At 34.0% G+C, this 26,141-nt stretch overlaps 1 protein-coding gene across 7 annotated transcripts in view; it reads left to right on the top strand.

The window, feature by feature from the left end:
- The window catches only part of ANAPC10 (anaphase promoting complex subunit 10), a 110,394-nt gene extending 88,024 nt beyond the window's left edge, over positions 1-22,370 (top strand). For all 7 annotated transcript variants that reach the window (XM_074276661.1, XM_074276662.1, XM_074276665.1 and 4 more), the window contains one exon: positions 22,104-22,370. In XM_074276661.1, coding sequence (XP_074132762.1) covers positions 22,104-22,334 — 231 coding nt within the window. In that variant the 3' untranslated portion in view covers positions 22,335-22,370. The remainder of the gene's footprint in view (positions 1-22,103) is intronic.
- Positions 22,371-26,141: the final 3,771 nt, after the last annotated feature.

The raw sequence follows: 26,141 nt of genomic DNA, 5'->3' as shown, positions 1-26,141 counted from the left end.
CTATTTCTTAGCCAGTACCAAATGGTTTTGGTGACTGCTGCTATATAATATAGCTTTAGATCAGGTACACTTAGACCACCTTCCTCTGAGTTTTTTTTCATTAGTTCCCTTGCAATTCTTGACCTTTTATTCTTCCATATGAATTTTGTTGTTATTTTTTCTAGGTCATTAAAATAGTTTCTTGGGAGTCTGATTGGTATAGCACTAAATAAATAGATTAGTTTGGGGAGTATTGTCATCTTTATTATATTCGCTCGGCTTATCCAAGAGCGCTGAATGTCTTTCCAATTATTTAAATCTGACTTTATTTTTGTGGCAAGTGTTTTGTAATTTTTCTCATATAATTCCTGAATATTCTTTGGTAAATGGATTCCCAAATACTTTATACTCTCAACATTTGTTTGGAATGGAATTTCTCTTTGTATCTCTTGTTGTTGCATTTTGTTGGTGATATATAAGAATGCTGAGGATTTGTGTGGATTTATTTTGTATCCTGCCACTTTGCTAAAATTCTGAATTATTTCTAATAGCTTTTTAGCAGAGTCTTTGGGGTTCTCTAAGTATACCATCATGTCATCTGCAAAGAGTGATAGTTTGATTTCCTCATTTCCTACTCTAATACCTTGAATCTCTTTCTCGGCTCTTATTGCCGAGGCTAGCGTTTCTAGTACTATATTGAATAGTAATGGTGATAGTGGGCAACCTTGTTTCACTCCTGATCTTACTGGGAAAGGTTGCAGTTTATTTCTATTGCATATTATGCTTATTGAAGGTCTTAAATATATGCTCCTGATTATTCTAAGGAATAATCCATTTATTCGTATACTCTCAAGAGTTTTTAGTAGGAATGGATGTTGGATTTTGTCAAATGCTTTTTCTGCATCTATTGAGATGATCATATGGTTCTTATTAATTTGATTATTAATATGGTCAATTATACTAATAGTTTTCCTAATATTAAACCAGCCCTGCATTCCTGGTATGAATCCTACTTGATCATAGTGTATTATCCTGGGGATGATTTTCTGAAGTCTTTTTGCTAATATCTTATTTAAGATTTTAGCATCAATATTCATTAAGGAAATTGGTCTATAATTTTCTTTCTCAGTTTTTGATCTACCTGGTTTAGGTATCAGTACCATGTCTGTGTCATAAAAGGAGTTTGGTAGGACTCCTTCATTCCCTATTTTTTCAAATAGTTTATATAGCATTGGGGCTAATTGTTCTTTAAATGTTTGGTAGAATTCACATGTAAATCCATCTGGTCCAGGGGATTTTTTCCTGGGGAGTTGATTAATAGCTTGTTCTATTTCTTTTTCTGAAATGGGACTATTTAAGCAATTTATTTCCTCCTCTGTTAATCTAGGAAGCCTATATTTTTGGAGGAAGTCATCCATTTCACTTAAGTTATCAAATTTATTGGCATAAAGTTGGGCAAAGTAACTCCTTATTATTTCTTTAATTTCCTTTTCAGTGGTGGAAAGATCCCCCTTTTCATTTGTAAGACTTGACAATTTGATTTTCCTCTTTCTTTTTTCTGATCAGATTTACCAAAGGTTTATCTATTTTATTGGCTTTTTCATAAAACCAACTCTTGGTTTTATTTATTAATTCAATAGTTTTTTTACGTTCAATATTATTGATTTCTCCTTTTAATTTTTGTATTTCAAGTTTAATTTTTGGTTGGGGGTTTTTAATTTGGTCTTTTTCTAGCCTTTTAAGTTGCAAGCCCAATTCGTTAATCTTCTCTTTCTCTATTTTCTTCAAATAAGTCTCTAAAGATATAAAATTTCCCCTTATTACTGCTTTAGCTGCATCCCACAGATTTTGGTATGATGTCTCATCATTGTCATTATCTTGGGTGAAATTATTAATTGTTTCTATAATTTGCTCTTTCACCCAGTCATTCTTTAAGATGAGATTATTCAGTTTCCAATTACTTTTTGGTCTATTTACCCCTAACTTTTTACTGAATGTAGCTTTTATTGCATTGTGATCTGAGAAGAAGGCATTTATTATTTCTGCCTTCCTACATTTAATTTTGAGATCTTTATGTCCTAATATATGGTCAATTTTTGTATAGGATCCATGAACTGCTGAGAAGAAAGTATATTCCTTTCTATTGCCATTCAGTTTTCTCCAAAGGTCTATCATACCTAGTTTTTCTAATGTTCTATTTACTTTTTAAATTTCTTTCTTGTTTGTTTTGTGGTTTGATTTGTCTAAATCTGAGAGTGCAAGGTTGAGATCTCCCACTATTATAGTTTTACTGTCTATTTCTTCTTGCAACTCTCTTAACTTTTCCTTTAGAAAGTTAGATGCTATACCACTTGGTGCATATATGTTTAGTATTGATATGGCTTCATTATTTATGCTACCTTTCAGCAGGATATAGTTTCCTTCCTTATCTTTTTTAACGAGATCTACTTCTGCTTTTGCTTGATCTGAGATAAGGATAGCTACCCCTGCTTTTTTGGCTTTACCTGAAGCATAATAGATTCTGCTCCAACCTTTTACCTTTACTCTATATGTATCTCCCTGCTTTAAGTGTGTTTCCTGTAAACAACATATTGTAGGATTCTGATTTTTGATCCAGTCTGCTATCCGTCTCCGTTTGATGGGAGTGTTCATCCCATTCACATTTACAGTTAAAATTACTAATTTTGTATTTCCTGCCATCATATTATCCCCAGATTATGCTTTTTCCCTTGACCCCCCTGAACCCCTTCCCCAATATTCAATTTATAGACCCCCCTTGTGACACGCAGCCCTCCCTTTTTTTTTTTAGTATCCCTCCCCCCTCCCTCCACGTCCCTTCCCTTATTCTCCTTTTCCTTTTCCCTTTTCCTCTCCCCCCTTTTAATGAGGTGAGAGAGAATTCTCTGAAAAACAAATATGACAATTATTTACTCTTTGAGCCTCTTCTGATGAGAGTAAGATTTACACAATGATTCTCCCCCTCTCTAAATTCCCTCAGATATGGTGTATTTTCTATGCCTCTTCCTGGGATGTAGTTTCCCTCTTTTTATCACTCCCTTCCCCTTTTTCTGATACTACCCCCTTCCCTTTACTACACCCCCTCCTTTTTTTTTTCTTTTATATCAGTAAAATCAAATTATCCATGCGTACTTTCTATATACCCACAACAGAGATATAGTTCTCAAGGGTTCTGTGTACCTTTTTCTGTTTCTCTTCAGTCTTGTGGATGTAGATCAAATTTTTTGTTTAAGTCTGGTTTTTTTCTTAGAAACATATGGAATTCCTCTATTTCATTGAATGACCATCTTCTTCCATGGAAAAAGCTGCTAAACTTAGCTGGGTAGTTTATTCTTGGTTGCAATCCTTGATCTTTTGCCTTTCGGAATATCAGATTCCAGGCCCTTCTATCTTTTAAAGTGGAGGCAGCCAGATCTTGGGTGACCCTTATTGTGGCACCTTGGTATTTAAATTGTTTTTTTCTAGCTGCTTGCAGGATTTTCTCCTTTGTGTGGTAATTCTGTAGCTTAGCCACAATATTCCGTGGTGTTCTTTTTTTAGGGTCTATTTCAGAAGGAGTTCGATGAATTCTTTCAACATCTACTTTCCCCTCTGTTTCTATTATCTCTGGACAGTTCTCTTTGATAATTTCCTGTAAAATAGAATCTAGGCTCTTTTTTTGGTCATAGTTTTCGGGAAGTCCAATGATCCGCAGATTATCTCTCCTAGATCTATTTTCCAGGTCTATAGATTTTCCCAGTAAGTATTTGACGTTGTTCTCCAGCTTCTCATTTTTTTTGTTTTGTTTGACTGATTCTTGGGTTCTCTGTGAATCATTCATTTCTATTTGTTCCATCCTGACTTTTAAGGAGTTATTTTCTTCATTCACAGTTTTTAGTTCTTTTTGTAAATGCTCAATTTCATTTTTAAATGAGTTATTTTGCTCTCTTGAATTTTTTTCCATTTCCCTAAATTTTTTTTTTTTTGAGAATTATTTTCTTTTTCCAATTCAGAAATCCTATTTTCTTGGGACTTTTTTATCTTCTCCAATTCAGAAATCCTATTTTCTTGAGGCTTTTTTATCTTCTCCAATTCAGAAATCCTACTTTCCTGTGTTTTTTTAACCTTTTCTAATTCATAAATTTTGTTTCCCTGCATCTCCTGTGAATTCTTTATTTTTTCCAACTCCAATTTCATAGCTTCTCTTTCCTTTCCCCATTTTTCTTCAAACTCTCTTGACTTTTTAGTAGTCTCTTCGAGGAGAGAGTTATGTGATGGGGGGTAGGAATCGTTCCCCTTTAGGCTGTTATCTGCTGACTCTCTGCTGTTAACTTCCTCAGGGTTGGATACCCGCTCTTTCTCTGTGTAGAAGGAATCTATGGTTTTTTTGGGCTTCTTGCTGATACTTAAAAAATCTTTGGGGGTCTGTTCCTGGGGTAGGAAATTATTTATTTACTTCTTTACCAGCTTCCTCCCAGACTGGATGGATGCAGTGGCTCCTGAGCCTGAGCTAAGAGAGAGTTCCCCACCCCCTCCCTGGATGTGCCTCAGAGGTGATCAGCACTGCTGTGCTTTGAGGGCGCTGTGTTTTAGCGGCTTCCCTGAGGTTGAGACTGACCAGTAAAGGCGGCTCAAAGCCCAGCCTATGCGTCCCAGTGGGGCGTGGATGTCTGCAGCAGGTGACGTGAAAAGCCCCTGCGCTCAAACTGGAAGTGTCTGCCAGGAACCACGGTCCCTAGTTCAAAGGTTCTGCTTCTCTGGGACTTCCGCTCCACAGCCTCCAGCCGAGCCAGGCACTATGAGTTACCGTCCCGCCCACTCTTCAATCTCTTATCTACCCTGAGGTGAAAGCCTGGATTGCCTATGTCGGCCACGCCCCCCACTGCTGAGATCTGCTGAGTTACCCCTGCGATCCCCTGCGATCCGGGAAGATCCAATCTAGTTTTAAATTTTATAGTGGCTTATATTTCTCTTCTGAACTGCTGTTTTATAAGCAGAGAAGAGCTAACAGCCTGTGCCAGATTCTTTTATGTCAGTGGATTCTCTGATCCCAGAGCCCTCCCCAGCGCGATCAGCGCAGTGTGCCACTACCCCACTATCTGCGCTGGCCTCTCTTCTTCCTCCCCTGGGAGCTGACCTTTCCTGCTGAAACTCCAGATTCTCTTCAGCTGGTAAGTCGTGCTTCCAGTCCTTGTGGATTCTATCAGTCCAACGCTATTTCTGAGGCTGATTAAATCTAGTTGGTTGTGAGGGAAGAAAGGAGCTTACACAGTGGCGTGTATCTTCTCCGCCATCTTGGCTCCGCCCCCCCCAACTGGTAATCTTATAAATTCGAGTTCTCGCTATACTTAGAAATGAGATCTTTTCTAGGAATACTGGATATAAAAATTGTTTACCAGATTTCTGCTTCCCTTCTAATCTTGGCTGCATTGGGTTTATTTTTGCATAACTTTTTTATTTTAATGTAATCAGAATTATCCATTTTGCATTTCATAATGTTTTCTATCTCTTGTTTGGTCATAAATTCCCCTTTGACACACTCTGACAATTAAACTATCCTTGGCTCTATTAATTTGCTTATACTATCATCCTTTATATTTAAATTATGAATGCATTTCTACCTTATCTTTGCATAGGATGTAAGATATAGATTAATGCCTAGTTTCTATCATACTGTTTTCCAATTTTTTTATAGCAATTTTTGTCATATAGTGAGTTCTTATCTCAGAAACTAGAGTCTTTGGGTTTATCAAACACTAGATTGACTATTGTATCTTGCATACCTAACCAATCCCATTGATCTGCTACTCCTTTTTTAAAACAGTACAAGATGGTTTTGATGATTGCTATTTTATAATATTGTTTTCATTACAGTATAGCTAAGTCACCTTCCTTTGCTTTTTTTTTCCATTTATTTATTCTCTTGATATTCTTTACTTTTGTTCTTCCAAATGAATTTTATTATTTTTTCTAAGTCTGTAAAGTAATTTTTTGGCAGTTTCATTGGTATAGCACTGAATAAGCAAACTAATTTAGGTAGAATTGCCATTTTTCTTATAGGTTGGCCTATCCATGAGCAATTGATATTTTTCATTCTAATTTTATGAAATGTGTTTTGTAATTGTGTTCATATAGTTCCTGGCTTTGTCTTGGCAGGTAGACTCTCAAATATTTTACGTTGTCTACAGTTATTTTAAATGGAATTTTGTTTTATCTCTTGCTGCTAAGCTTTGTTGGTAACATAGATATATTGAGGGTTTACAAGGGTTTGTTCTTTATCCTACAACTTTGATGAAGTTGTTAGTTGTTTCTAGTAGCTCTTAGTTGCTTCTCTAGGATTCTCTAAATATACCAACATATCATCTGAAAAGAGGGATAGTTTATTTCCTCATTACCTATTCTAATTCTTTCAATTTATTTTTTTTCTCTTATTGCTAAAACTAACTTTTCTATACAATATTGAACAATAGTGAAAATGAACATCTTTGTTTCGTCCCTGATCTTATTGGAAATGCTTGTAGCTTGTCCCCATTACATATAATGCTTGGTGATAGTTTTAGATAGATGCTACTTATCATTTTAAGGAAAACTCTCATTGTTCCTATATTCTCTAGTGTTTTTATTTGAAATGGGTGTTGTATTTTGAAAAATGTTTTTATGCATCTGTTAAAGATAATCACATTAATTCTTTTAGCTTTGTTAGTAATATGGTCATTTATGCTGATAGTTTTCCTGATATTGAGCCAGCCCTGCATTCCTAATGTAAATCCAACTTGGTCATAGTATATTATCCTGGTTTTGCTATAATCTCTTTGCTAATATTATATTTAAATTTTTTATATCAATATTCTTTAGGGAAATTGGTTTATAATTTTTTTCTGTGTTTTGGCCCTTCTTGGTTTAGATATAAGCACTATATCGTCATAAAAGGAATTTGATAGTACTCCTTCACTTATTTTTCCAAATAGCATTGGAAATAATTGTTCTTTAAATGTTTGGTAGAATTCACTGGTAAATCCATTTGATCTTGAAAGTCTTTTTCTTAATAATTCATTGATTGCTTTTCAATTTCTTCTTCTTTTTTTTTTTTTTTCTCCTGAGGCTGAGGTTAAGTGACTTGCCCAGGGTCACACAGCTATGAAGTGTTAAGTGTCTGAGTCATATTTGAACTCAGGTCCTTCTGAATTCAAGGCTGGTGCTCTATCCACTGCGCCACCTAGCTGCCCCTGCTTTAATTTCTTTTTCACTGATAATAAGTTTACCCTTTTCATTTTTGATACTGGTAATTTGGTTTTCTTCTTTCTTTTTTCCTAATCAAATCAATCAGCAGTTTATTTTTTTGGATTTTTTTCGTAAAACCAATTCTTAATATTATTTATTAGTTAAGTAGTTTTCTTATTTTCCATTTTACTAATCTCTTCGTTGATTTTCAGAATTTCTAATTTGGTATTTGTTTTTTTTTTTTTTTGTTTTGTTTTTAAATTTGTTCGTTTTCTAGCTTTTTTAGTTATATGCCCAGTACATTGATCTTCTCTTTTTCTATTTTATTCATATAAGCATCTAGAGAACATAAAATTTATCCTGAGAATGGTTTTAGTTGCATCCCATAACTTTTGATATGTTGTCTCATTTTCATTCTCTTGGATGACATTATTGACTACTTCTATGATTTGTTCTTTGAAGTATCCATTCTTCAGGATTAAATTATTTAGTTTCCAATTAATTTTTGTTTTATTTTTCCATGTCCTTTATTACACATAATTTTTATTTCATCATGATCTGAAAAGGATGCATTTAATATTTCTTCTTTTCTGCATTTGAATGTGAGGTTTTCATGCTCTAATATATGGTCAGTTTTTGTGTAGGTGCTACTACCATTGAGAAAAAGGTATATTCCTTTCTATCCCCATTCAGTTTTCTCCAGAGATCCATTATACTTAACTTTTCTAAAATTCTATTCACTTCTCTAAATTCTTCCTTGTTTATTTTGTGGTTAGATATATCTAGTTCTGAGAGAGGGAGGTTAAGTATAGTTATACTCTCTTTTTCATCTTGTAACTCACTTAACTTCTAGGAATTTGGATGCTAAATGTTTTATGTTTGCTCAATTACCTGTCCTTAGCTTTTATCTTTTATGCATGTTTTTAAAATCTAAATCAGTTTGATGCTATTGGATTCTTTTGTTTGTCAGAATTTTGCTCTCAAGACTTTATCGTTCTTCTTAGACTAGAACTTTCTATAAATTTTTAGACCATATTATTCTATCTATATTCTTTTTTCCAGCTAGTTTCCAAGCATTTATATTCCCTATCTTCCAGTGATGTCTTAAGACTCCATGGTTAGATTTCAGGGGGTCTTTGACTTAGAACTTTTAATATTTTGATAATTTGTAATGTTAGTAGTTTCCTTTGTTACCCTGTGTATTTTACTTGATGTATTTAAAAACATTATTTTGAGAAGAGATACATGGGTTTCACAACATTTTCAAAGTTGTCAATGACAGAAAAAAGATTACCAAATTATTCTTTTAAAAAAACACAGAGTTAATTTCAATTTAATTTTAAAAAAAAAATCAACTTGTCAACAAGCATTTATTAAGAAACTACTCTAATTGAGGTAGTCCCTGTTCTCAAGGAAGGATCTCATGTTATATTGAGTGAGACAGCATATACATGTATTTGGGTATACCAAAAAATGTAAAAGATAAGTTTATGGTGGGGGAAGCATCATCAGCTGAGAGAACTCAGGAAAGGCTTCATGTAGACTGTGATACTTGAACTGAACTTTCAGGAAAGCCAGCCTCGGGAATAGCTGGTATAAAGATATCTTTCTGCCTTCCGTGTCTTTCATCTTTGGCTTCCTGAGCACTATTTCAGATTTTCTAACCAGCGATAATTGGTTGTCATTGCTCTGAAAACAAAGGGAATTATATTTTGGTTACAGGTCATTTAAAGTAAACTAGAATATGAAAAGCTGAATTTGTACCTGATTAAAACTAAGGAGCTTTATTTTCTGTTTTCATAAGGTTTTATAATTATTTTTTTCTGATCCTCTCTCTAATGTGAATATCTTCTATCTAAGATTTATCCTGCTATCTGAATCATGTTTCTACCTGATTGTTTGCATGTTATCTCCATCACTAGTAATGTGTGCTTGGTGAGAGGAAGGAATGGTTCTGTTGCCTTTTTTCATCTCTCCAGGGCTTTTTAGTAGAATGACTGGCACATAATAGGTACTTAGTAAATACTTATTAACTTGACTTTTCACTAATAATTTTCTGTATTGAAAATTGATTTGTAGGAATATATTAGTTTTCATGTTTCTAAGCAGTTCACAATGTGGATGTAGCTGTGCAAGATGGAGGAATCAGTGTGGTAATCATCAATAATGAAATGTTAGGGGAAATTAGCAAGGAAAATAAACTTGCTTAGTGTAAACTAATTAGAGAATTTACTGGATTTAATCTTTCCTCTAAAACAATGAAAGACAATCAAATATCACTGAACTAGGAGTCAAAAGGCCCGAGTTCCAATCCTACTTCAAACATTTAACCCATCTGTTTAATTCTCACTACTCACTTAGCCTCTCTCAGCCTTATTTTCTTTATCAGTAAAATGAGGCACTTGGGTTTGATGGCTTTCTCAAATCCCTGCCCACTCTAAATATGGGATCTTATGAACTTGGGCTAGAGAAACTTATAATGTATATATAAAATTCTCTGGCTGATTATAATTTGTGTTTAACAAACTGAGGATTTGGTTTTTATTTAATGAAAAAGCATTACAGAGTGTATATTGATTATGCTATTAATCTATTGTGATAAACTATAAATTTATTGTGAATTAGAATTTTTATTAACCTATCTCATTTTTACTACTTATTGTATATTTGTATAATTTTCTACTACATAGCAATATTTTGAATGAATAGATCTTTATTTTTTAAGAACATCAAATTTATATTTTTCTCTAAGACTATCCTATCCTTTTGTTTTTCTTTTGGGAACTACTAAAGTTTTACTGTAATTCCAGTGATAATGAAAAGGGCTTTGGGTGTGTTTCTTCCCTATTCTTCCAGTATTTCTCCACAGCACATTGATTTTTCGTTTCTGACATGGTCTTTATTGCTCCCTACTGAATTTTGAAAATCAAATCCAAGCTAACTAACCAACTAAGCCAGGAGAAGAATGCTGAGTGACCCCTTTTTTGGCCTTTTGGCTTGATTATCTTCACTGTAACTTTTTGGGACTCATCCCATGGTCTGAACAAATGGTTTGCTTTATTCTGATTTGAAAATGCCAAGTAAAATCTTGCCATGTTAAACTCTTGTCTGAGATTTTTATACAAAGAACCATTGCTGTAGAATTTGCTTTATGAAGACATACTGTCAATGCAAAGGAAAAGAGTAATTATTGGAACCAATTTCTTTTTCCTAAAATGGTTCCTCTGCCTTAGTTTGGAATCTTTAACATTCAACTATCGCATCTACACATTTATACATATGTATATATATATCTTATTGTTTTCACTTTTTTGCTTTTGTCCAAGCTACTAAATGGCTATCTGCAGCTTCCTTGGTCATTCCATATCTTTAATTTGCATCAGTAGTCCGATACCAGGTGCTTTCTGCGTGTAATCCATTCTATTATTAATTTTCTAATGCTGTTCCCTTTGGCCCAAATGTATTTTAATAATTTCCCCTACTATTTTAATATTTTCATATGGAAAATATTTATGAAGATAGTAGAACTGTAAGAAATGAAAAACAGAACATTTTAAGATCTTGAATATTTAATAAAATTATTTTTAATTTGTTTTTTAGTAAAGCTTTTTAATTTTCAAAAGACATGCATGGATAATTGTAATCGCTCTAAAATGTTATATTCTTTTGTTGGTGTTTTCTTGGAGTCTCTGGAAGCAGCCTTCGTTTCAATTCAGTAACCATAAGACTATAGCCAGGGGTTAAAGTCCAAATCCTTCATTGTCTCTTTCCAAGTCTTGTCTCCTTTCCTGGGGCTGGGCAACTTTCTGGAGAGCCTTTCAGTCTGGCCTTGGTTCTGAGAGCTTGAGATCCTGCCTGCCTTTTCTGGCTTCTAAATCTCCCCCACTGAATCCTGTCTGAGGCTCCTAGCTTATATATGCTGTCTTATCAAAGATGTGAATCTTGTAGAACTATGGTAAGTATTAAGTACATGTCCTGAACTAAAGAACTGTTAAGCATGATGCTAAATAACCATTGTCTCTATCAGTTCCACTGACTTAGCACCTTGTTTCAAGTTCTGGCCCATAACAGGTAATTTTTCAACATTAACTCTTGCAAAGCCTTATGTTCCAATTTTTCCTCCCTTTTTCCTCACCTCCTCCCCTAGATAGCAAGCAATCCAATATATGTTAAAAATAGTAAAAATAAGGGGGCAGCTAGGTGGCACAGTGGATAGAGAGCACCAGCCTTGAATTCAGGAGGACCCGAGTTCAAATCTGGTCTCAGACACTTAACACTTCCTAGCTGTGTGGTCCTGGGCAAGTCATTTAACCCCAGCCTCAGGGGGAAAAAAATGGTAAAAATATATGTTAAATACAATATGTGTATACATATTTATACAATTATCTTACTGTACAAGAAAAATCAAATCAGAAAAAAAAATGATGAGAAAGAAAACAAAATGCAAGTGAACAACAATAAAAAGAGTGAAAATACTAGGTTGTGATTTACACTCGATTTACATTCAATTCCCACAGTTCTTTCTCTGGGTATAGATGGCTCTCTTCATCACAAAATCATTGGAACTGATCTGAATCGTCTTATTGTAAAAGAGCCACATCCATCAGAATTGATCATCATATAGTCTTCTTGTTGTCATATGCAATGATCTCCTGATTCTGCTCATTTCCCTGAGTATCAGTTCATGTAAGTCTCTCCAGGCCTCTCTGAAATCATCCTGCTGTTCTTTTCTTATAGAACAATAATACTCCATAACATTTATATACCATAAGTTATTCAGCCATTCTCCAACTGACAGGCATCCACTCAGTTTCCAATTTCTTGCCACTACAAAAAGGGCTGCCAGAAACAGAAATTATTTTTTCTATTGATTGTTTTTGTTGCCTGCATTTTCTGTTAATACCTGAGGGATTGAGATAATTATAAAAAAAAGATAAAATGTAGCAGTGAGTATGCCATCAGGAACTTAATAATGTTGACCAAAACAGTGGTGGACAAACGGCTAAAACATGGGAATTTTGTTTATGGAAATAGAGGAATTTATAAGAATTGTTTACAGCTAAGTAATAGCTTCCAGAAATTATAGAAGAATTATCCTCAAGGAGCCTGGTATTCAATAAGATTATGAAAGAAAAAGCTAGAAACTTTGCAGCACACACCGAAAGCTCTAAAAATTTAGCACCTATTGAATACTTAGCAAGACAAGACTTGTTGAATAGAATATGTTGGTAGTTCTCTATCTTTCTGGAATCAACAGATAACATATCGCCAAACTCCAAATATAGAACTCAAAAACCCTCGGGAATTCAGCTAATAAACTCTACTGTAATTATATCATTGTCATAGACAAGAGCCTTGGACATAACAGTGATCCATAAGAATGTTTTAAATATATGACACCATATCAAATGCTTATAATCTCCAAGAGACATGGAATGAAAAGTTTCAAATTGTAGACATTTTGCAAAAGAAATCAAAATCTTGTGGGAATAGAATGAAGTACCTATTATTCATCTACTTCTAAAATATACCAATAATGACATCTGAGAGTCTGCAAAAGATGAACTTGTAACCCAGTACTTTTTGTCAATTCAAAAAGCAGTTATTTTATGAATAATAGCCTCAGGGTCATTTCTTAGCTGAATTCCATTAAAAATGCAAATGTGATAACAGCAATAACAACAAAAAACATAGTATTAATATTTTCTAAGACTGTAAGTAGCAAGACAAGATATACTGATCAGCTTTTGTGCTCCTCAATTTAGGACTTATTTACTGATGAAGTCACAAGTGCATTCCTGGAATAATAACTACTCCTGGTTATCTTCTAGATAAAAACTAAGGCCCTCAGATCCAAGAATGAAAATAAAAGATTACATGGACTACATCCTGCAATACTGCGACAAAGAAATATTGGACTAATTGATTAACTATTAGTATGTGCAAAGCACATAGTATGCCCAACTTCAGGCATTTCCACTGACTATCACCCATGTATCTTCTCCCTTTTCTGTTCCACCTCTTGGCTGACTTTCCTGATTTTGTTAAGATCCAAACTAAAATCTCACCTTCTTTGGGAAACTTTTCCAAATCCCTCTTAATTGTAGTACCTTCCCTGTATTGATTGTTGATGCTGTCTATGCTCTATATGTGTACATAGTTAATTTTCATGTTGTCATACTTGCTACATTGTGCCTTATTGAAGGCAGGGGGGTCTGTCTTTTGCCTTTCTTTGTATCATCATCATGTAGTACAGTACCTGGCATGTAGTAGGTGCTTAATATATTTTTACTGACTTGCTGATTAATTGATAGATACAAGTGAGAACAATGAAATATAAATGTCTAGTTATGAACATATGATATTTGTAACAGGGTATGCAAAAAGTCATAATGTTGTTTTAAGCTTTTTTAATTCCATAAGCATAAAGGCTATACAAATATACAAACATCATTTGAAAGTTTAAGCGTTTTAAATTTCTTTTATATTCATTTACTTTTATGGAGTTTGAAAAATGGATTCTTAATTTTAACAAGATGTGGCACATGACCTATTCATTGTGTGTGCAACAATTTCCTTATGGCATTTTTTTCAAACCAATAGAAAAGGTCTTCGTACTTGGCCACTTTGGTCACCTGAGTTATATCTCCAGTAGACTTTTCTTAAAGACTCACACTGAAATTTCAATTTTTGGATGATGCTAAGCCTAGGATAACAAATTCAATCTTTACAGTCAATGAGCAGCCCCTGATGAAAGTGCTTACCGAGTTCAAAAATCACCTAGTATGACTTATAGAAAGATAGTGGTTATGTTGAATTTTAATAATAGGCATTAATATTTAAATTTTTAAATAGTTAACCATTCATATTCTTGTTTTGAAAGTTTTTCAAAACTTTTCAAAACTTAATAATTTTGTTAGTTTTTTAAAACTAAGACTTGTGATCTGTTTAAAAGTAATGAATGATAATTTCAGAGAGCATCTGGGGGGAGCTGAGATGAGCCTCTTGTGAAAGTGAGATTTGTGAAAACATTTTTACATCCAAAGGATCTGATAAAGGCCAGATTTCTAAAGTATATAGAGAATTGATTCAAATTTATAATAGTTCAAGCCATTCTCCAATTGATAAATGGTCAAAGGATATGAACAATTTTCTTTTTTTTTCTTTTTTTCTTTTATAATTATAACTTTTTTTTTTTTGACAGTACATATGCATGGGTAATTTTTTTTTACAACTTATTCCTTGTATTCACTTCTTTTCCAAATTTTCCCCTTCTTCCTCTAGATGACAGGCAATCCCATACATGTTAAATGTGTTACCATATATCCTAGATACAATATATGTGTGTAAAACCAAATTTCTTGTTGTACACTAAGAATTGGATTCCGAAGGTAAAAGTAACCTGGGTAGAATGACAGTAGTGCAAACAGTTTACACTCAATTCCCAGTGTTCCTTCTCTGGGTGTAGCTGTTTCTGTCCATCATTGATCAATTGGAACTGAATTAGCTCTTCTCTATGTTGAAGATTTCCACTTCCATCAGCATACATCCTCATACAGTATTGTTGTTGAAGTGTATAATGATCTGCTAGTTCTGCTCATTTCACTCAGCATCAGTTGATGTAAATCTCTCCAAGCCTCTCTATATTCATCCTGCTGGTCATTTCTTATAGAACAATAATGTTCCATAATTATTCATATATCATAATTTATTCAGCCATTCTTCAATTGATGGGCATTCATTCAGTTTCCAGTTTCTAGCCACTACAAAATTGGGAGCTATAAACATTTTTGCACATATAGGTCCCTTTCTTCCTTTAAGATCTCTTTGGGTTATAAGCCCAATAATAACACTGCTGGGTCAAAAGGTATGCACAGTTTGATAACTTTTTGGGCATAATTCCAGATTGCTCTCCAGAATGGTTAGATTCGTTCACAACTCCACCAACAATGCATCAGTATTCCAATTTTCCCACATCCCCTCCACCATTCATCATTATTTTTTCCTGTCATCTTAGCCAGTCTGACAGGTGTGTAGTGGTATCTCAGTGTTGTCTTGATTTGCATTTCTCTGATCAATAGTGATTTGGAACACCCTTTCATATGAGTGGAAATAGTTTCAATTTCATCATCTGAAAATTGACAATTTTCAGATGATGAAATTGAAACTATTTGTAACCATATGAAAAGGTGCTTCTCCTAACTCTCTACCCTTCTTACATTTCATCTCCAAATATTCTCTGCTCCAGGTAATCTGGCCTTCGATATTCCTCTCTGGCCTCTGCGTCTTTGCACTGTCTATCCTCCCATCCCTTTAGTGAAGGCCTTTAAACACTAACTAAGGATTTATATTTGGTCCTCGATGTACTTGAGAGCCATTAGAGTTCTTCTGATGGAAAGAGGGTTGGTGCTGGGGGGGGGGTGTTCAAATTGGGCCTTAGACACTTAATTAACACTTTCTAGCAGTGTAACCCTGGACAAGTTACTTAATACCCATTGCCTCGCCAAAAAAGAAAAAGTATTATATAACTAGTAATAATAACATGTATGTATATATGTACGCCTATATGTATACACAATATGGTATGTAATAAAGAATTTATTTACTATGATGCTTTGTATGTAGATACTTGATAAATTCTTGTTAAATGAATGACAGTTTTCTCCCATGATGTCATCTCATTTATGGTATCTTAATTTTTTCCTGGAAAAAAAAATTTTTTTTAAACAACCCAGAGTTTATTTTCAGACTAAGGTAACTATCAGCCAAACAATCATAACAAACTTGGATCAATTTTTACAGTGTTTATCTGAAGTGGTCTCATAAAAACTTTCTTTTTTTCTGAAGGTTATCTTTCTTTTATAATATTTTCCTGCCAACATTAAGTAGTAGCAGCCTTTTTGAGAATAAAAGCTGTCATATCCATCCACAAAAACTGAAATACAGATGTATTGTTGGTCCTCTGAACATTCAACTGTAATTGTTGCTTTTGTGTTGTTTTGCTTCACTTTTTCAGAGAACAGTTTTTGTTTTCTGTTTGTCTCCTATGTTAAAAACCAGTTTATCAGGGTGTTTTTTTTTTTAAGTATAGGGGGAATCTGGTCTCAGATACTTAACACTTCCTAGCTCTATGACCCTGGACTAGTCACTTAACTAATCCTAATTACCTCAGGGGGATAAAAATGTTTAGGGGGAAAGTGTTAAGTAAACTTCACCGAAGTGATGGACTTAAGGTGCAGAATGAGACATTTCTAAACATGGTCATTGGGAGAATTTATTTTGATTGCATATTTATTTTGTGCCTCTCTATCCTCTTCCCTTCTCTCCCCTCTCCACCCCAGGCAAAGAATGGGAGAAAAAAGAGAAAACAATTTTTTTTTAACTGAGAGCAATAACAAAAATTTCATAGTCTAAGCGACTATTTACTTTCACCCTGCTGATGGTATCCTTTCCAAAGAACAGTGTGACAGTTAAATGGTGTCACCAGGAGGTTTAAAGATGTGGCAGTTGTGAACTCTGCTGTTGCCTTTGGGTAAACTGTGTGGCCAAGCTGACCTCTTTGGGATCTTGCCTCATCGTGCTGTTACCCTCTGCTTTTTGTGAAGCTTACAGAATCCGAGGCACTACAGAGGAATGACAAGATTTGTAGGTACTCGGAAAGAGTGACAGCAGGCAGGGGCTTTTCCCTACCAGAGGCTGTACGTAAGCCTGCCCTGGATACATGAGTGCTTCCAAGTACAACAGGAATCCTGGAATCAACCTGTGTATTCACTCATTGATATTGTATAAGTGGGTTACACTTGAAAGGGACTCTTCTTCTACTTTATAAAAAAATTTCAAAAAAGCCACATCAAACCTTAAATGGCAAGTAGGTCATGGATAGAGCTATTTCTACAGATAGACTTAGATTCTTGCTCATCATTTCTGTCCTCTAGAAATGGGGACCTGAAAACAACAGTGGGAACAGAATCAGAAAATAAATGCTTCCATTTTTTTTTAGATTCCCTCTTTGGAGAAATGATGTATAGATACCAAGCCTCTATCTATGATGCATAAAGCCAAATCAGGTGATATATTAAACTCAGTGGAACCTAGTTGCTAGAAAGGATTTGTTTCATTATCTTGAAGAAATACATGAATGCCTTGCATAGAATAACTTTTTGAAGTTTGGAATGTTCTGATATTATACAATTTGACTATTTGGTAATTTCCTGAAAATAGAGCAAATAAACTTCTAAATTGCAAACTATTAACTAAAACAATTCCTTTGCAGTATTGTGAACAAAAGGGAAAGTATAGATTTTAAAAGTAAGAATAAAAGTTTTATATGTACTTGGAGATTGAAACTATATAAGAGTTTACTGTTCTTATTGTCACTTGTTACTGTCATTTTCAGAAATGCATAAAAGGAAAATTTTAGTTACTAATTTGATAAACATAAAATCATTTTTAGTTTTTTACTGTTCTTTGATAAATTGTTGGCTGTCAAATGAAATTTCATTTAGTAAAAATAGTAATCTTATTAAATTGTATTATTGTACTTAAATAGTATTATACCTTCACTTTATGTTGTTTATTTACTATTTTTGCCAGTCTCATAAAGCAAATTAGATTGACCTAGCTTATTTTTAAAGTTCAGTTTGTTAGGGGATAAGCAATGTTTTAAAATATTTTATTTATAGCCTTTTTTGGCTTATCATTATTATTATTATTATTATTTTATTTTTTTTTTTTTTTGCTGAGGCAGTTGGGCCTAAGTGACTTGTCCAGGGTCACACAGCCAGGAAGCATTAAGTGTCTGAGGTCAAATTTGAACTCAGATCCTCCTGATTTCAGGGCTAATGCTCTTATGTGCTGTGCCACTTAGCTGCCTCAGAAATCAGAATTTTAAAAATTGATGTATTTCTAATCTTTTTATGAAGCCTACATTTTTTTACTCTAAATACTTCACTAACCCTCAAGATAGGAAGATGTTAAAGTGGAAGGGGTGGGGGAAATAATATATCCAGGCCTATCCTTAATCCATTCTTTGCATAGCTGTAACATTGATATTCCTTTTTTAAGATTAGTGACATATTTGTTTTTATATAACTAAGATTTCTCAGTATATCCTCTTCTCTTCTATCCCAGATAGCCATACTTTTAAATAGAATATAAAAAAGAAAAGAAGAAAAATCAGCTAAACTAAAGAGCACTCATCCTTTCTTACATTATTTATGTAGGCTTATTTCCCCCTATCTGCAGAGAAGTGAAGAATGGAGGAAGATATTTTCTCATGTCTTTACTTTGAGGTCAAACTTAATTATTGTTATTTCTTGACGTTTAGTTTTGATTGTTTTGCTATTGTTCTCTCCCCTCACATTTTTAAAATCATTCTATATGTTATTTTCCTGTTTGGGCTTGATTTACTTTCTGTCAGTTCAAATAAATTTTTTCTTGTTTTTTTTTTTTTTTTGGTATTCATCATATTCCTTGGTTTTTAGAGCAAGAAGGCCTTCCATTACCTTTTCTTAGCTCAGTTTGTTCAGGTGTTCCACAATGGATGGGCATACACTTTGTCTCTAGTTTTCTAGCCACAACATGACTTCGTGGGTCCCCTCCTTTTCTCACAGGGCCAGACTCCTACTTCTGTTCTAGTGTGCTAAGTCTTCAGTTTTGCCTCCTTAACTCAGCTTTCTCCTTATTCCAGTATATCCCAAATATAGCTGCCATGAAAATTTCCCTAATGTTCAAATCTGACCATGTTAACCCTCTAAATAATAAATTCCAGTGGCTTCTTAGTAGAGGACTTTTATCTAAAGCCTTTTTGACATTGAAAGATCTTTACAATCTCATTCTGCTCTCCCTTTCCAATTTTCATATGCTTTTCTCCTCCCTTGAGTATTCAATCAGCAGTCCACATTTACACATCAAATGTGTCATCTTTTATGTTTTCATGTCTCTGCATGGACTGGCCCCCCCAAACTTCAAAAGCATTTTCTCCTCACTTCTACTTCTTGGAGTTTTAGTTTCATTTGTAACTCAGCCCAGTGAACATTTCCAAGTCCCCCAAGCTGTTAGGATATTGACACCTCCTCTCCTTACCTACTTTAGATTAATTTCATATTTATATGTGAATGTGTGCATGTGTATATACTTATGTTTCATATATAAGCCTCTCCCATCAGAATGTAAACTCAAAGAGAATAGAGTTTGTCTTTCTGCTTGTATTTGAATTCCAGTGCTTAGCACAGTGCTTGGCTCAGATTAAGTGCTTCTCTATAATAGAAAATTTCATGTGTTTTATGTGTTTTGACCCTCTTTGACAGCTGATAAAGAATATAGCTCTAATATATTTCTCCGATTAAAAATTAAAAACAAAACAAAACTCATATATGAACTGATGCTGAGTGAAGTGAGCAGAAACAGGAGAACATTGTACACTATAACAGGAAAATTGTATGATGATCATCTATGATGGACTTAGCTCTTCTCAGCAATATGATCCAAAACAATTCCAGTTAGACTTGGGAAATGCTGTCTGCAGTGAAAGAAAAAACTGTGGAGACTGAAGGTAGATCAGAGCCTACTATTTTTTACCTTTTTACTTTTTCTTATATTATATATGTATATTTCCTTTTTTGTCTCTCATTTTGTCTCTCCTTTTTGTTCTGCTTTTTCACAATATGACTAACGTGGAAATATATTTAAAATGATTATACATGTATAACATAGGTCAGATTGCTTTCTGTCTTGGAGAGGAAGGAGGTAAGGAAGGAATGATGAAAAGATATTTCCATATTGGTCATGTTGTGAAAGAAAAAGCAGAACAAAAGGGATGAAAAAGAAAAAGAAAAAAAAATAAATAAAAATAGTATGCTTTGAATTGTTCAAATAAATCTACATTTCTGATTTTTTTCTTGGGTCTTATGTTTGTTTACATTTTAGAGTTCTTACTCAAGTAATTAATTTAGAAGGTAGATTTAGTAATGCCATCCCAACACTATAAAGTACCTCATCAGTTGGCACAGATATATATGTCACATACTCTAACCCACAGAGGGGAATGAACTAAGTTAAATGCACCTCCAGATAGCCCTGTAAGTTGGGCAAGATAATCCTGTGCTCTGTGTGCTTAATTAGCAGCTTTATATCTGGCTTCAAGGAATTTTCCAGCTCATGTAAGATGAGAATGAGAACTGTATTGCTATGACATTTCTTTCAGATGTCAAATAACTGTTGTTGTTCCTCTCCCCATTAAAATCTTTGTTACTTTTACCACAACATGCTTTTATAACAAGACTCATATGTTAGTTTCATCAATTCATAGGAGCTATTCTTCCTTTAGGTCTAAAGATATCTTATACAGTGTTGTTGTTGTTTTTCCCCCAGTAAAGTGTTCATTTACTCTTGAATTTTAGGAAACACAGTCAATAAGCATTTATTAAGCACCTGTCTGTGCTAAGCACTGTGCTAGAAAAGAGATACAAAGACAAAAGTAAAAATAATATGTGCCTTAAAGAAACTTAAAATCTAGCTAAGTAGGCAGGTAGATACAGACATTTACAAAACAGATAAAGTGACTTGGGAGGGGAAGACACTAATAGCTGGGCAAATCAAGGAGAAGCTTTGTATCTCTGGTGGCCTAGAGTTGAGCCTTAAAGGAAAGGCAGGGTTCTGACAAGTGAAGATGACTGTGTCTTGCCCCAGTGCAGAGGCATAAAGGTGAGAGGCGGAATCCTCTGTATGAAGAGCATCAACAGGCTTGACTGTGGGGAGATGGGGATCTTGCAGTAAGGCTATAAAGTTAAGTTAGGAACTAGGATTAAAAGGTCCTATGTAGAAAATCCTTCACACTGTTAGCTCTTTGTAGGAAGCTAGATATTTTGGCAGCAATGTAGGTTTTTAGGCCTCAAGAGTACTACTGAATGCATGGTTACTGTAATTTGCCAAATGATAATATTAATGATCTGGCAGGATTAATACTTCTTTCAAGAGTTATTTACTCCTAGGGACTAATTACATACTGGGAGGATTTAGTTGATGAATAAATATAGTTCTACCAAAGAACCAGGAAAAATATATGACCTCATTTAAAATTAGTGATCTACTGTTCAAAAACAATTAAAAAAAAAACCTTTCATTAAGTATCCTAATAAAGATTTAGTGAACTGAATAAAGTCACCCTTCCACAGATTTGGGGGTTCTTTATAGCCAATACCTGTTGTTCATATATGTACATTATATAGTACAGTAGAAAGAGACTGAATTCAGAGTCAGAAGACAGGGTCTTCTTCATGATTAGCTTATATTAGACCAATCATTTTGTCTCTTTTTGCCTTCACTTTTCATCTGTAAAATAGGAATGATAATGTATGCTTTACCTATCTGAAAGAATTATTGTGTATGATAATAGGGAATGGGATAATACATGTGCAAATATTGGTAAGAAAAGTATTCTATAAATGTGAGAATTTATAATTTGAAGTGCATCTTTCTCAGTACATTTTGAAAAGCATACAGTGATTGTTATCCTTTTTCCCTTACTATCAGGGTTTTGCTATATTATTTTCCATTTAGTCTGCTTATAAATGGATGAGATGACATGGGACTGTAAGAAACCTTGTCAAATGACATAACCTTTTCCAATCTCTCAGAAGTCAAAGACATTGAAGGTTTGAGGTTTTTTGTTTTTGTTTTTGTTTTTCTTACAATATTAATGTTGAGAAAAATGTCTTTATGAGATTATTGAGAGTATGCATTTTGCTTTATCTTCTATTATAATAAATAATTTGTTTTTTTCAGTTACAAAATGTCATTTTACACTGGTGAATTTTAGAATGCTTTTATGTAAAATGTTCATATTTAAAGAATGTAAAAAAAAAAGAATGTATTATCTATAATTTTTTCTTGTTTTTTCTTGGCAGCAACTTGAATTAGTGGAACCTAGTGGTTGGATTCATGTTCCTTTAACTGATTCTCATAAGAAGCCAATTCGCACATTCATGATACAGATTGCTGTTCTAGCCAATCACCAGAATGGAAGAGATACTCACATGCGACAGATTAAAGTATACACTCCTGTGGAAGAGAGCTCCATTGGTAAATTTCCTAGATGTACAACTATTGATTTCATGATGTATCGTTCAATAAGGTGAAATTAAAAAAAAAAAAAAAATGAAATGGGAAGCTAATAATGTGAAGTCTTTGTTTTTCCTTTCTATTGATACTGTTTAAGGTATCTTCCAGTAGGGGAAAGGGTAGATAATAAAAATGGTAAATTATATTGTATAATCTTATGTATCTAAAATGCTTTTTGTTGTTGTTTCATTTTAATAAATAATTTAAATACATTTCGGGTTGCACTTTCTTTTTTCATGTCAAATAACTTCATTTTGCATTTCTATAAACTTTACTTTTGAAACATTTTATATTCTTAAAAATATATACAAAGAGCCACATTTGCCTCCTATTAGAAACATAATTGAAGAAAAAGCTTTGAGGGAATTTTTGTTTGTTTTTTAAACTAACTTACCAGGTGATTACTTCATACATAAGGGTATTTCATTGACTTTACTACAAGTTTGGGATAAAATCCAAAAATGTGTTCTGTTAATAGGTATGGTCTTTTAATAGGTCATAGCTATTACCTTTTTTTTTTTTTTTTTCCTGCCCAAAGGAAGTTTATTCTTTTAATAAGATCGATCTTTTAGCTCTTATAAGTTTTTAAAAGGGACTCCATTGTGGTAAAAAGCATGTTTTACTTTTGCGGAAAAGGTTATTATTTTAACTGGTTTAAGTGGGTTTCACCCTTCTACATAATTGGAACTGTAGTAATAATTTAGCAAAAGGAAGTGAACATTTATGAAACTATTCCATATGGTCCTCTTATTAAATTTGTATTCCATATGGTCCTGTAACTATAGCCTGGTTTATAATGAAAGTGTTACACATGTGACTGGCATTACAAAGAGTATGCAAAACATATTCCTTTACTTCCTAGAATGATCCTCTATAATATAATAAAGTAGAAATATAAATTTAAAAAGAAAAATAAAACTTAACTTACTTTCTTTACTACTACTTGATTCTTTGGCACTTGATCCAAAGGTAAGTCCACAGATAGGAATGTAATAGTTAGAGACTGGGATATTAGGAGATGATGGAGCAATCATTTCCTTCTACAGCAACTCTTAAGCTTTAAGTGCTGAAATGGCAGTGGGGAAACAGGACTATCTATAACTGGTATTCTCTTAACTTGTGTTCAAGGGTCATGTTCAGACTAATTATCTTAAAATGTGGTAAAGTGAATTTTGTGATCTCGCTCGCTCTATCTTTCTGTCTCTTCTCTTTATCTCTGTCTCTCTCTTTTATTTGAGGGTGGGGATAATGCCTTTATTTTACGGGAAAACAGGAATCAGTAGGAAGCTTCATACACAAAGTGGTATGGTAGAAGAAATCGTTTTCCTAAGAACTGGGAAGCCAGGGAGTTCTCTAGGTAGTTTCTAAGAACCTCAGAATCTAGTTCCTAGTGTATGGGTAGCCTGAGAGTAGAGCAAAGGATGATTTCCTCAAGTTATAAGGATTGGCTCAACAGAGAACATTCTACTCCCCTTATAGATTTAAAGGGCATAGAGAAGAGGATATTTAGATCTGATTTAGAGCTGGTCAAGAAATCTAGCATACTCCAGAACATATCAGACTTAGCTATATTAAGATCAGAACCAACAAAGGAAGCTGAAATTTTGAGAGACTGGCTTCATTTTATTAGCTATATAGGACAAGATACCCTTGTAGATTTCCCAGTCAGAAAAACATCCTAAGAACCATATTACCTGGCAGTGGTGCTTATAAACACTGAGAACCTTCTGCTTGGAAATGTAATACTGGAAAAGAGCTGGCTAGTTTTTATGGTGCTATGGGGACTACTTGCTCAAATTAAATTCCTCATGGGAGACCACTTCTCTGTATCCCACCTTTTATATTTGACTTGATCCACTTGTTCCCTTAGGGTTCACTACTACTAATCTCTCCTTATTTCTGGGGTCCATTTACCCAGATTTTATGCAAAAGGAGATACTGGCTTCCACTCTCTCCTATATCTGCTATCTCTGAAATAAGCATGTAACCCTTCTTGAGATTTTCTATAATGTGTTTTAATTGCTAGTAATAGAGAAACCGTAGAGGCCTTTAAAAGCCCAAAAGGAGGTGGTCGTTAAGTTTTTTTTTTTTTTTTAAATTCAATTTATAGCTCTTGCCTTCAGCAGAAATATAAAGCTTAGTTAGCCTTAATCTTAGCTCCCTTTAAAAGCTTGATAATTCTAAAATTCTTTATAGGCATGAGTTTTAAGTGTGTATATATGTATTTTAAGTGTATTTAAGTATTAAGTATACCATAAGAAACACTGGATTTAAAATCAACTAACTTGGGTTAGAATGCTTCTTATGAGATGTATGACCATATACAAATTACTTAAGCTCTATGCCTCAATTTCTTTATCAAAATGGGGATAATTCTTGCACTTACATGGAGTAGTTTGCAGGGAACTGCTCCAAAAAATCTTAAAACATAGTCTAAATTTGAGTTTTTAGTAGTAGATAAGATATCTGGGTCCAAAGATTCTTCCCAAAGACTTTAGACTATCTTATGCTTCCCTTGTGACTACTTTTTTCCCTCCATTATTCCTTGTGGTGCCCATATATCCCACAGTATTGTTGTGAGACTCAAATGAAATAATCTGTGTAGGATTCTTTGAAAACTTTAAAGCATCCTATAAATGTGTGTTGTTTCTTTCCCCAAAGTACAGAGAAAAGATTAAGGGGTAAGTTACAAAGATGTCGACTTAGACTTGTTACCAGTAAGAACTTGCTATCTACAGTTTTGCTTGCTGAGAAAGTGAGGAATGGACAGCCTCAGAAGGTAGTGCATTCATTCTCTTTCACTGTAGTACCCAAGTCATCAGTGTAGAAGTCATTTTTGTTCATGTTGGACCAGATGATCCTTTGTGAGTCTATGATAATAGATTTTTTTAGAATTTAGAATTAGAAGACTTTAGGGGGGTTTCTCCCCCAGTTCAAGAATGAATCTTCCCAGTAACCAGCCTGATCACTGGTTATACATTCTCAACTCAGGATTTTCTATGAAGGCAAGCTTCCCCTTCTGAGGTAGTAAAATGACCAATTCTACCTTCATGCTTCATTGGCTCATACAAAATGGAATTCACTCTCTTTCCCCTTAAACCTAATCCTTCTCTAAACTTCCCTAATTTTTTTTGTTTGTTTTTTAATTTTATTAAAGCTTTTTATTTAAAAAACATATGTATGGGTAATTTTTCAGCATTGACTCTTGCAAAACTTTCTATTCCAAATTTTTTCTTCCTTCTCCTCACCCCTTCCCCTAGGTGGCAGGTAGTCTAATACATTAAACTTCCCTGTTTTTGTTCCAGATCTGTACTGTTCTAGTATTGTAGGCTAGAATCGTTCTGGGTATCATTCTTGGCTCCCTTTTCCTTTTGTGCAATATATTGCTTTTCCAGGGCAGTCAGGTGGCAGAGTGGATAAAGTGCTGTTCCTTCCATCTGTTACACCTTGATTCTGATTTCCTAGCAGATCTTTCTGCTTCTAGTATCTTCCATATCCCAACCATCCTTTGCCCAGCTATAAATAAATACATAAACAAACAAATATCTAGCTTTCCTAAGCTGCATTTATTTAGAATCATGGATTTATCAAATCATAGACCTGGATCTGGAAGGGACCCCAGAAGCCACCTAGTCCAGTCTCCTTGTTTTACAGATGAAGTTTGACCCCAAGCCAAGCAGTCTGTTGCTTCTAAGATGAAACACAAACCCCTGAGTCTGGCATTAAAATCCCTCTACAACGTGGCTCCCACCTCTCTTCTAGCCATGTTACTCCTCTTCACCTACTTTATGATCTGGTCAGAATAATCATCTTCGTTTTTTGTG

The sequence above is a fragment of the Sminthopsis crassicaudata genome, chromosome 6, assembly GCF_048593235.1.
Source record: "Sminthopsis crassicaudata isolate SCR6 chromosome 6, ASM4859323v1, whole genome shotgun sequence".
Classification (NCBI taxonomy): domain Eukaryota; kingdom Metazoa; phylum Chordata; class Mammalia; order Dasyuromorphia; family Dasyuridae; genus Sminthopsis; species Sminthopsis crassicaudata.
This window is presented reverse-complemented; position numbering and strand designations above follow the sequence as displayed.